Below are 13,191 nucleotides of genomic sequence, written 5' to 3'. Positions count from 1 at the left end.
TGTGGAGAGAGTATTTCCTAGGGAACAAAAGTGCATTCCAGGTCCCAACACCTGGGTCATGGCAAGGCCAGAGGAAGAGGCCTCAGGCGCTGGGTCTCTGAGACACCCTCACTCTCAAGTCCTGCCACTCTGGTCAGAAGTTGAGTTCCATTGTGAATGAGGGCTCGATCTGCCTCACCCTGCTCTTTACAAAGATGTAATCCAAGAGATATTCAATCAAGCAAATGGAGTTCAATGTTTATTGCAGAACCTGAGTGATGGGTGCATGAATGTTCATTGTACAATTACTTGAACTTTTTGGTAGGTTTGGAAATTTGCAGAGTACAATGTCACGGAGAAAAAAATGCATCCCCCTCCCAAAAAACGCCCTTCTCTACAACTCCTCATCTCCCCTGGAAATTGCTTTATGAGGAGCAAGCGGCAAGAATGATTTACTTGCTCTCTGACTCACAAAATCAATCCTAAAATGCTGAAAGGACAGGAAAGACGGCGGCCACACTGCCCCCCGGGAAATCTCCTGCTTGAAGGAAGGCTCGGAGCCAGGCCGTGAGTGCGGTGGGAGGTAGGGGCAGGGAGATCAGCAGGAGTGGCCCAGTGGTACTGCGGGTGGTCCAGAGGCTGGGAGTGGCTCAGAGCACTTACTGCTACGAAATTTAGAGGACAGGTGGGCCCTTTGACACCATGTTCTACACCTCTAACTGTCTGGATGAGGAAACCGAGACCCAGGAAGGGGAAAATGATGGCCAAGTCATGGAGAAAGTCCACAGCAAAGCTGAGACAGAATCTTCAGCCCCCTGACTCTTGGTTGACACCTTTTCCCCAGACACAATAATAAACTAAAAAAGCCGTAACAACTAGAATTGCTTTTCTGCTCGCTAAGTGACAGTACTTCATTCCCCACAAGCACCCTCGCATGAGACAGCCACCCATGCCATCTTCATTCTATGGGGGCGGGGGGTGGTGGGTAGGGTGGGCAGGAAGCCATCAATGGACTCGAGGACACACCGCTTCTAAGCAGAAGGGCTGTGACCTCGGAGCCAGGTTTCCCAGGCCCTAGGCCTTCAAGGCCAGGGTTAAGCTCTGTTCTAAGCCTCAGAAAGCCAAGGCTGGTGTTTGAAGGGACACAGTTTTCCTGGAAGGGACAGAGGTTTTGGACACTGGGGGAAGATGAAGAGGGGTCTACCCACAGCCTCCAAGCCCAGCCTACTGCTCTCTGCTGGGAGGACGAACAACAGCTCATAAGGAGCTGGTGCTCTGCCACTGGCCAGTTCTTGAATGTGCCTCCCTACCTGCCTCCCCCAGCTTCCGTGGGCTTCCAGAGGCTTCTCTCATAAAGTTGCAAGTATGGTACCTGGTGAAATTGCCCATGTGTGTAATACTCACCTCTCGGATATATTGAAAACATTCCCCAAATTGGCTAGCTTTGCTGCTATTTAAAACAGATTCATGTTACACCCCATAGATTTCATCTCTGCAGACACGGCACCTGTCATGGGGCTTAAACACATTCTCTCTATTGCCACAAAAACTACAGAGCGGGGGCAGTCGCAGGCAGTGGCCACCCACAGGCTGCGGGGCAGGTTGCTTCCAGCCAGCAAAACTCCAGGTTCAGAGAGGGTCTGCATGGGCCTAGAGGCCTAGAGAGCCAATCAGAAAACTGGAGACATTGACAAGTAGCCAATCAAGGCATGAGTAGACAGTTGCACCGGTTGTGGGGAGTGGAGCTTTGGAGATTTGAAGTCCTTTGACCCAATCAGTGTATAGGGCCAGGGAGGCTCCAGAGGGCTCTCCCCTGTGCCCCTCTGCTGAGGCCTGGGGTAGCCTGGCTAAGGTTCTCCAGTTCCCCCAAGCCTTTCTTTTTCTATCAGTAACCATCTTCACTCCTATTTACTGAGCACCTACTATGAACCAAGCCCTTAGTTCACATAATTGCATCATCAAGTGCAGTGACCCTCATTTAGACCCTCATTTGTGACCCTCACTTAGAGATGCACTAACTGAAGCTTACATAGATTAAAGCAGTGGTCCACATACTTGAACTTGCATTAGAATCTCAGAACTTGTTAAAGCTCAGGGTGGGGACTGCTGGACCCCACCCCGTCGCAGGTTGAGCAGGTCTGGAATGGGGATCAAGGATTTGCATTTCTAATAAGTTCCCAGATGATTCGGATGCTGGTGGTCCAGGGAACACACTTGGAGAACCACCAGGTTAAAGGACTAGTCTTGAAAATAGTGCTAGAATACAAATCTAGATCCAACACAAAACCTGTGGCCTGGGCTGCCCAACACCCCTTTCTTTACAGGTGTGTGGCATTTTATTTCTCCACCAGCAGTAGCCTCAGTTGGGTCTGCTCTGTCCAGCTTCACTGATTCACTGCCTAGAAGGCTGCCTTCCTCGTCTGCAGCACCCCCCTTGTTCACCCAGAGCAGCCAGCCAGAGCCTCCAGCTGAGGCTGTTAATTTTATCTTCTACCACTGCGAAAGCACAACAGCTGGCAGGGGAGGGGCAAGACAGGTGAGCGGGTGCTTCCAGGCACCTCCCTGCAGAGGGGAGGCGGTGTGGGTGGATGATGCCCGCAGCTACTGGGATCCTTCATGAACCCGCTCCACCCAGAATGGTTCCCATCTCAGATTCTGGCAGTGACCTAGACCCTGGGCCCCCCACCCCTCACCACTGCGCCAAGCACAGGAGCTCCCATGGCTGCTTTCAAGTTAGGGGGTGAGGTTAGATTCAGCTCTGCAGCTGCCACATAAAAGGGTCTATTGCAGCCCATATGAGCACAGACGCCACGTTTATCTCTCCTGTCACTGATGGCGGTTCCATTCAGGGGCTTTTTGTTGTTGTTGTTGTTCCTTGGCTGCTGTTACTCCTCAGTTCAATATTTAATTTTCCCATAAACCACAGAGTTGCACTTTTTTTCCCTCTCTTTTTCTTGCTGGGGACTCCCTCCCACTAGTGGGATCTGTCTCTTTGGGTCTCTGCTGGGAGAGAAGGGCTTAGGGTGGGGCTGGAGATTTCAGCCTTTCCAACTTGGGCAGGGATTGGAGGGGAGGATGCCTGGGCCCTTCCCCCCAATCTATTCACTCAGTCACTTGGAAAATATTTATTGAGCAAATCCTGGTGTGCCAGGCTCTTGGGTGCAGCAATAGGTAAGAAGACTTCCCTGCCCTCATGGTGCTTACATTCTAGTGAGGGTGTTGGAGGAAAAGAGAAGTGTGTGAACCAAGATGTGAAATAATTATACACTGTGAGGTGCTCTATGAAGAAAATATACAAACTGCTGGGGCCCAAAACAAAAGAGAACTTAGCTTAGATTGAGGGGTGACATTTGAGCTGAGGCTTCTTGAAAGTCCTGAAAGGGCTCAGCCAGGCTAAAAAGCTGAGTGAAGGACTTCAGGCAGGGGAAGCTGCAGATGCAAAGTCCCTGTGGCTGGAAAGAGCTAAGCGTGTTCATAGATCCAAAGAGAAAAATATCTCGGTGTGTTTGGAGCATGGTGATGGGAGGGTATTGGTCAAGGTGTAAGGTTGAAGAAGGGAGCAAGGTCCACAGCACTGCAGGGTCTTCTGGAATTTTCTTCCACAGACGGTCTATGTGCTTTCCTGTGCCGGGAGAAATGAAGAAAACAGACAGACATTGAAATTGAACCCCTATTGCGTGGCTGGGCGACACTAGTTCTGAGGCTAGGTGGAAGAAAGACAAAGCTCCAACTTCCAGGGAACACGCACTCTAGTGGGGAGACAGACATTGACCCAGAACAGAATAACAAGCAGCAAGGAGTATGACAAGCACAGGGTGCTCCAGGCACCCAGAGGACAGGCTCTAACCCTGTCTGGAAAAACCCAGGAAGGCTGCCTGGAGGAGGCACCATCTGAGGCCAGCCTTAAAGGATGAGGTGGAGTTAAGCAGCAGAAGGACCAGTGTGTGCAGGGCACAGAGGAGATGAGTAAAGTGAAGAGGGAACCACAGGCAACTCAGCATTGCTGAAGCAGGGAGGGCTTCCCAGAGGAGGTGCTCTTTTGAGCGGGTTCTTGAAGGAGCAGAGAAAGAGACTAGTGGAGATGATGGGGAAGAAACTAAGATGTGTGGAACCAAAAGAAAAAAAAAGAAAGAAATTAAAATAGGGAACATGGAGGGACATTTATATTCACGGACACTTTTATATTAAGAAGGTGATTTTCTTCTTTTGTGAAATATGGTGTAATGACTAAGAGCTGATTGAAAAGGAAGGCAGTCAATAGAGCAGGCATGCTGAGAGGAAAGAATGGATTTTTTTGCAAACAATATAATTTTGAACTTGTCTCTCCCCTCCCCAATCCCTCCCCCAAACCTAATTGATTACCACCCCGTGATGAATGACACTGGGAGCCAGAGTGTGCTAAGCACCTTCGCAGAGTGGTACCCGAGGAGCTGGAGAGATTTTCCCTTCCTCAAGACAATGGTTACTCCTGGGAGGGAAAGAAATTCCCCTATACATTGTTCTCAGCAAAGAGAGGGGCTTGGGCCATTGGAGAGGTAATATAATTAAAGCTTTCCTGTTTGCTCAGCACTTTGCTATCCTTACAGAAGGTTTATGTTTATTTTTCCATTTGCTTCTCCTCTCAAAAACCCTGGAAGCTAAGAGGCTGGCAGGGTATGTCTTATTGAACTCATTTGATGGATGGGAAGATTGACGACCAGAGGCATCAACTGATTTGCCCAAAGTTCTACGGGATGTTGGGAGCAGAGCCTGGGCTAGAACCTTGGTCTGACTGCATTAGAGTCAGCACCCTGAGAGAAGTGGGAGTGAACCTCATGGAAGAGAATTTAACTCTAGTACTCACAGTTTGACACAGGCGTGGGGCGGATTTCCCTCTCCAATAATTCTGGGATTTATATCAGATCAGGTTTGTGTTCCCAAATTTCAAAGGCCACAGGATGATTTACAGAGCCAAGAGGAGCTGCCGCATTGTCTCCAAAGTGAGTTATGATGACCGAAATAAAGTTCTGCTTTCAAGATAAAGACAGGCAATATTTCAGAGTTAATTTCATAAAACCCATCATCCGACCATTACCTCCCTGTGTCGATGTTAACTGTTGAGTCTAAAATAACTTCAACTCCTGCCTCCCTTGGTGGCCATGGAACAGGAGTGATGGAGGTTGGCTGTGACATGCAGCTGTGTCAGATGGGAAGCCACTTTCTCTTTCCCGAGGATAGAAAAAATTATTCATGGAACCTTCTAGCAGCAATTCTCTCCTCTTAAGGCAAAGTGAAAAAATAAACTAGAAAGTCAACTGGTTTGGTTGGGGGTGGGGGCAGGGATCAGTGGATTCCAGGGAGTTTTATGGTGGTGCCCTTGGTTGATCATCATAGTGGACTTATAGAATAGGGTCGGCCTTTCCTACCACCCAGGTCTGGTGTTACGCAAATGGAATAATGTGTCTGGAAGTGGTTTGTAAATTATGAAGCTCTGCTCATGTCAAGATTTTTTTTTTTTTGTGGATGGAGTTTCGCTCTTGTTGCCTAGGCTGCAGTGCAATGGTGCAATCTCAGCTCACCGCAACCTCCGCCTTCCAGGTTCAAGTGATTCTCCTGCCTCAGCCCCCTGAGTAGCTGGGATTACAAGCATGCACCACCACACCCGGCTAATTGCGTATTTTTAGTAGAGACACGGTTTATCCATATTGGCCAGGCTGGTCTTGAACTCCCGACCACAGGTGATCCGCTTGCCTTGGCCTCCCAAAGTCCTGGGATTATGGGCATGAGCCCCTACACCTGGCCTAGATTCTTACTATTACTACTACAACTACGACTACTGATTATTCTTCCCCAAGCAAAATATGCCTGCGTGGTGTCTCTTCGCCTTAGAAGGGTCATTTCAGATGAATGATGCTGATGAGTGTGATGGGTGTGTTTACTCTCCCACCCCCCCCCCACACGCCCCAGAGAGCATTGCACTGTCACAGGCATTTCAGAAAACACAGCCTCAAAGGCCACAAAAATGAGGCACTGATGGTGGGAGCACTGGACATCGCTGTCTAAAGGTGATAACAGAAGAGTGAGAGGGAGATTGGTGAGCCAGGGGTCTTCATTGATGAGTCTTTGCCGCCTGGATCTCGTGTGAATACAGTAAAACACAGGCAGGTGGCCTCACCTTACACTGCTCATTCTGTTACCTGACTTTCTACTTGGGATTATTCTTGTCCAGGAAGTCATGTAGAGTTGATATCTGTGTTCACAGCTGATCTTCCACCTTTGATTGAACACGTCCTGGGGCATGGGATCTATCCCAGGCATAGGGCACATTAAAAGCTGCTGGCTTTTGATCTTGGTTGGCCAGAGACTGTAACAGGGATGGGAATGGCGATGAGGATGGAGACGGCATTGGGGTTGGGGATGGGATGGAAACAGAAAGGAGAATTGAGTTGGAGATGGGGATAGAGATGTGGTAGAGATAAGTGTGGGGACAGGAATAGAAGTGGTGATAGGAATGGAGGTGGGGATAGAGATGGGGGAGAAGATGGAGTTGAAGTTGGTCATGAGATGGAGACAGAAATGAGGAGAGAATAGGGGATGGCGATTGAGGATGGGGAGGGATGGAAATGGAGCTGAATGTGAGGATAGAGACAGAGATGAGAATGGAGATGGAGCGGAGGTGGGGATAGAAATGGGAATGGAGATGAGGATGGGGAAGGGGATGTGGATGGGGATAGGATGGAGATAGAGACACAGATGGAGATGGGCATAGGGTAAAGATACGAATAGAGAAGGAGATTGAGACTGAGATGGGGCAGGAGATTAAGATGGGGATAGGGACAAAGATGGGGGAGGAGATGGAGATGGGAATGAGGTTGGGGATGGGGGCAGATATGGGAATGGAGATGAAGATGGATTTGGAATGGTGATAAAGATGAGGAAGGAGATGGAGTTGGAGATGAAGATGGAGTGAGGATGAGGGTGGAAAGGGGATAAAGATAAGGAAGGAGATGAAGATGGAGATGGGGATGGGGATGTAGATGAAATGGGGAAAGGGATGGGGATGAGGATGAGGGTAGGAATGGTGATGGGGATGGGAAGGGAGATGGGGAATGAGGTGGGGATGGGGATGGGAATGCAGATGGGGGATGAGGTGGGGATGGGGATGGGAATGAGATGGAGGAGGAGGCGGAGAGGGGGAGTAGGGTGGGAATAGGAATGTAATAGGGGAAGCCTAAGTGAAGGAAAGCTGTAAACGCTGAGGCTCTGAAACTGGCTTTTATTGGGCTATGTGGGTAGGAATGCCGTACTTGGTCAAGAGAAGGGAAAGAGAAAAGAAGAGGGAGATGCTAATAGTGACGTGCAGGGTGAAGCATCTGTCAGGAGCCAGGGACTCCTGGATGGAGATGGCTCCCTGACTGCCGGCACTTAGAACCATCCACCAGGAGACAGGAGGCGAGATGCAGAGTGACATTTTCCTAGGACTCACTGGCTGGGGAGTATATTGATGGGGAGGGTGTGGGAAGCCTGAGGTGTCCACGCTGATATTAACAGCTCTGCTATGTCATCGTCCATACAACTGAAATCTGTTATTGTCTTATGAGCTTGATTAACTATACATATTGCTAACACCTGCTCAGAAATATAACGAGGGATGGGAACACAGCTCCAATCAGGGTCTGTGTGGGTGGTGCGCGTGACTCAGGTACAGATCTCCTGTGTGTGTGTGTGAATGCTTGGGGGGGTGGGGAATGTAAGCACCATGCTGTGCAAAGAACCCTAGCCAGGATTTGGAAGGCTAGGGGTCATTCCAGGCTCTGCCACTGACAGGGTATGATTGTAGCCAAACCTGTGTCTCTCTCTGATTTCAGTTTGCTTACTTATAAAATGGAAAGTCTAGACCAGAGTTGTTCAAGAGAAGCAAAATGTAAACTACATATGTCACTGTAAGTTTTCTAATAACCACATTAAGATAAGTTTAAAAAGGAAAAGGTGAAATTAATTCTAGTAATATATTTATTAAACCCAATATATCCAAAATATTATCATGTCAACATGTTACACTTACAATATATCTTACACTCTTCTTAAAAAACGAAGACTTCAGTTTTACACTTACAGCACATGTGAACTTGAACAAACCACATTTCAGTTGCTCCCCTGCTGCATGTGTGAGTGGCTGCTCCATGGGACAGCCCGAATCTAGGGCATTTTCTGATCTCCTCACTAAACCGTGAATGCCCCAAAGGTACGACCATGTTTTATTCTCCCAGTCCTTAGCAAGGAGGCTCAAATAATAATGCTAGTAAATCACATTGACAATAAGCACAACTAAGATGTAATTGGGTGCACTTTCAAAACACTTTGCAGGCACTACATTACTGAATCTTCACAAATACATTATAATTCTGTTTTTCAGATCAGGAAACCAGGCTCAGAGAGGTTAAGTAACTTGCCCAAGGTCACACAGCCAGTAAGTGGTACAGCTGATCTTTGAAATTTGGCTAGTCTGATCTAGAGCCCACCTCCTTAGCCATTGTCCTATACTACCTCCCTTATTTATAGTCTTACAAATAATTAAAATTGCTACCCTGCATTGCAGGTAACTTACACGTGCCATCACATTTACTCTTCAAAGCAAACCTCTCAGAAGCCAGGCACAGTGGCTCACACCTGTAATCCTAACACTTTGGGAGGCTAAATTGGGAGGATCACTTGAGGCCAGGAATTCAAGACCAGCTTGGACAACATAACAAGACCCTAGCTCTACAAAACATTAAAAAAAAAAAAGCTAAAAACAAACAAACAAAACAAAAAAACAAGAGTGGTGGCACACACCTGGGGTCCCAGCTACTTGAGAGGCTGAGGCAGAACAATTGATCACTTGAGCCCAGGAGGTCAAGGCTGCTGTGAGCCATGATTGTGCCACTTCACTCCAGCCTGGATAACAGAGTGAGACCCTGCCAAGAAGAAAGAAGGAAGGAAGGAAGGAAGGAGAGAGAAAAAGAAGAGAGAGAGAGAGGGAGGGAGGGAAGAAGAAAGAGAAAGAAAGAAAGAAGGAAAGAGAGAGAAAGAAAGAAAGAAAGAAAAGAAAGAAAGAAAGAAAGAAAGAAAGAAAGAAAGAAAGAAAGAGAAAGAAAGGAAGGAAAGAAGGAAGGGGAAAGAAAAGAAAGAGAAAGAAAGAAAAGACAGAAAGGAAGAGAGAGAAAGAAAGAAAGAGAAAGAAAGAAACAAAAGAGAGGGAGGGAAGGAGGGAAGAAAGAAGGAAAGAAAGAGAGAAGAAAGAAAGAGAAAGAAAGAAAGGAAGGAAGGAAGGAAGGAAGGAAGGAAGGAAGGAAGGAAGGAAGGAAAGCAATACTCTCCTCTCAGGAAGGTTCTAGGTGTCTGATCTCTGTTTGCTCAGTGAAGGTAAGAAAGAATGAATGAGTGATTTTAAAGGAGCCACCTGCCTGGTTCTGAGCCTCTAGGATTCTTGGAGGGTATCCTGATACCTACTCACCTGCCATCACCAGCCACGCCAGAGTTTTATGCTAAGCTCTAACTGTAGAGGTCACTGATCTTTAGGGTAACTGAGTAACTGGAGCCACCCACAGCATCCGTTCCTGATGGAATTGGATTACAAGGCGTCCATGGAAGGTAGGTGAATGTTCCTGGTGGTTCAAATGTGTACTTACATCTAAAGGCACCAATAGATACAAGCTCGCTTTTTCTTCCCAAAGGTTGAGGTGGCTCAGCTTCATGTCAGAGGCTGGGCTCTGGAGTCAGACGGTCTGAGTTCAAATCCTGGCTCTTCCTCATACTGGCACTATGAGCCTGAGCAAGTTGCTTCACCTCTTAAGTTTCCCCATCTGTAAAATGGGAATAAATAAACCCAGCTCGTAGACTGATGGTGAAGACGGAAATAATGCACACACGTTAAGAACTCAGAACAGGTCCCGATTCCTAAGTGTTAGCCATTGTGGGTTCTTGTGTGGGATCCAGGTTTTCGGTCAAGTGTTGGAAAAGTTAGACTGCAGAATCTGCAATTTCTAGGTAATTGACGTGTTCTGGTGTATTTTTCCCTTCTCGGAATTCCTATCCCGCTTACCATCTGTTTTATGCGATCTTACGCTTAATTACAATTCTCCATCTATTGTTCTCCCATTGTCTTCTGTGTGCTCTGCTTCTTTTGCCGACAGCATGAGTTGGCTCCCTGAATGAATGAATGACTCACACCTGATTTCATTTCACTAGGCCTTGAAATAGAGTTGCCCGTGTGTCTGTCGCCCCCACCTGACTGTGAACTTTCAATGCTTTACCTGTTTCATCATTGGGCACCTCCTGGCAGCACCTGGCATCATTCCCGGCACCTAGTAGGTGTCAGGAAATGTTTGTCGAATTTAATTAAACTTAACTGGAGTGAAAACCCCCTGCAGGAAGGAAAGGCCCACACCTCTTTATTTTCTCTGCTTCCCTCCCTGTGCATGGCCCAAGGCTGGGTAAGTCAGAATTGACAGATTTTCCCAAGCGAGGCTCTAAGATTCTGGCTCCTGTCCTGCTGATTATGAAGTGGTTAGGGAAATAATATCAGAAATCACAATAATAGCAAATTCCTACCATATGCTAAACCTTTCATATGCATTAGCTGGTTTTGTCCTGCAAAAATGTCTGCTAAGTATTAATGTTATTCCCATTTAGCAAACTGGAGGACTGAGGCTCACAGTTTTGGTGACCTGCCTAAGCACGTGGAAGTGGTAGTGACTGAGCTGGGATTCGGACCCAAGTGTGCCTGATGGCCCAGCCCCTACCCCTTGCGATGCCCCGTAGTGTCTGGGAGCAAGGGTTTTGACAAACCAGCCAGGGGCAGTGGGTGAGGAGAGAGGAGAGGTTCAGTGGGTGGGAGGGGTGGCCAACAAAAACAAGCCAACTTCCAGAAAGGAAGGAAGGAAAGACTCCTGGCCACAAATACCTGTCCAGATGCCCCCATCCGAGTGTATGGTACCATCTTCCCCAGCTGAAATTCCCGCTCTGTTTTCAGTCTCTTCCAAATGCAAGCCAGACGATGTCACTGCTCTCACTGAAAACTTTCAGTGGCTCCCCATTGCTCTCAGAATAAAGAAGAAAAACCTGTAACCCATGCTTTAAAGATAAATCAGCCCTCTGGGGGCTAGGGCAGAAGAAGGAGGGAAAAAGCCCCAAAGTGTAGCAGTTGCTGTTTTTTGTGATGTGAAAATACTCACTGTGACAAGTTACAAACGGTTAACTGCTGGTTCACAGAAATCCCGAAAATGTCACAACCTGTTCCAGCATGCCAGTTCAAGTCATAATCCCCCTGACAGCATGCCACATGCTCTGTGCCCTGCCCATATGCCCAGCCCCGCTGGGCACCACATTCCCCCTGGCCTGCCCCGCTCTCTCCTGGCCAACCTACTGCCAGGCCCTGGCACAAAAATAAGCCAGGCATGGTGGCACACACCTGTGGTCCCAGCTACTTTAGAGGCTGGGAATCTCAGGGTTTGTTAAAACTCAAGGTGTTAAAACTCAAAGCTCCTTCTACCTGCCATGCTATCTCCCACCCACTCTTGTGACCTCAGATCACAGCAGCAATGTGGCTGCTTCAGCAGCGTCTGCCTGGAACTCCCAGGCTCAGGCAGAGTCCCCTCAACACACCATGATTCCTCTGGGGATCGGATGCACTTCACACTTTGATCTGTGCCATCTCTTGATTCCTGTCTTCTGCACTAAGCTGCAAGCTCCAGGAGGACAGGGCTCTTGTCTATATTCCCAGCAAGGACATCTTCCTCACTGTAATGGATGCCAATGGCACCCCCTGGAGTTCGATAACACCTGCCCTCCCCCACCCCTGGCATCCAACGTGGACCTGGGCCATCTTAGGTGGTCAGTGAACTCTTCCTGAATCTCCCAGTTGAGTCTTTGTCTTCCTGTGCTTCCTTTTGGGGCAGCTCCTCCCACCTCCATTGAAGTGGTGGCCGCTGACACACCAGCCCCCTTCAGCCGCTACCAAGCCCAGAACTTCACGCTAGTCTGCATCGTGTCTGGAGGAAAACCAGCACCCATGGTGAGTACCCCTGGAGCGCCCAGCTCCTTCCCATCTGCCGAACCACCCTACTTCGGGGCTGGTCCAGCTGTAGGTGTCTCCACTGTGCCTGGAGAGGGAGTGGTTGGCCAGGGCTGACTCTGTCCCCACCTGCCTTTGTCCGATCCTGTTTACCCATCGGATCGGCCCAGGCATCCATGTGCCCCTGTTGCTCCCCATCTCCCCATGCTGAGAACCCCCACTCCTCCTGGAGGCAGTGTCCTAGAACTTCACAGCAGGAGTGGCCTTCTGGGGAGCCCAGGATCCAGCATGTCAACCTCAGTTATTGAGTCCAAAGGAGACAAATGAAAGGGGGCCCCCCGAGAGGGAAAGGGGCTTGTCCCAAGTCACCATGGCACTCCCGACAGAGCTGGGTCTCAGGTCCGTGTCTCTAGCTCCAGGTTCACTGGCCTTCCCAGAAGCCCATGTGATCATCAGGAATCCCATCTGAAAGAAGGAGGGAGAGGATGGAAGGGAGAGAAGGAAAGGAGAGAAGGAAGGGAGGGAAGAGAGAGGAAATTCCTTTTTGACCAACTTATTAGACCCAGCGTAGTTTCTTAGATATTTGTCAGTGCAGTTCATGAGATTTTTCATGACCTCTTGAAGGGGTTAGGGTAGGAGGTGCAGCGTCTGGAGAGCTGGGGTCCCGGCCATGCTGTACTCACCGAACAACGGTGAGCAGGAAATCCCCCCCTCCCCACCTCTGCCTCTGTTTCTGCAACGAAGTTGAGGGGGCTGGACAATATTCGTTTTTCAGCATTTTTAGAAGCACAAGGACCCTTTTGGTCTAAATGGTATACAGGGAAACCTCATATGTATGACATTTAAAAGTGAAGAGAGGCCAAGTCACTCTCATTGACACCTGAAGCACCACTTTAGAACCCGTAGGGTTCCATGAAGCCTGTTTGGAGAACCTTCAAGCTACGTACCCTTTCGGTTTTGACATTTTGTAATACTTTGTGTCTTGATCCTATGAGTTTCATACAGTACTAGGATTTAGCAAGGTGTGGAGCTAGAGCAATGGGTATGTAGGGTTACAGTTCAAGACGGGAGCCAAATGGTTCCCCTCATTCCAGACCCAACTGTCTCCCAGGCGTGGTCCAATGGTGTGGCCTTGGGAATCTAGGCCAGCCCTGCCTTGGGAACTGGGGCAGGGTGGT

The 13,191-nt window shown here is 48.6% G+C and overlaps 1 protein-coding gene across 4 annotated transcripts in view; it reads left to right on the top strand.

The window, feature by feature from the left end:
• Positions 1-13,191, top strand: part of LOC105483134 (immunoglobin superfamily member 21) — a 328,288-nt gene that overhangs the window by 300,285 nt on the left and 14,812 nt on the right. For all 4 annotated transcript variants that reach the window (XM_071099451.1, XM_071099458.1, XM_071099450.1 and 1 more), the window contains one exon: positions 11,898-12,013. In XM_071099451.1, the coding sequence (XP_070955552.1) occupies positions 11,898-12,013 (116 nt within the window). The remainder of the gene's footprint in view (positions 1-11,897; positions 12,014-13,191) is intronic.

This window comes from Macaca nemestrina, chromosome 1 (assembly GCF_043159975.1).
Source record: "Macaca nemestrina isolate mMacNem1 chromosome 1, mMacNem.hap1, whole genome shotgun sequence".
Classification (NCBI taxonomy): Eukaryota; Metazoa; Chordata; class Mammalia; order Primates; family Cercopithecidae; genus Macaca; species Macaca nemestrina.
This window is presented reverse-complemented; position numbering and strand designations above follow the sequence as displayed.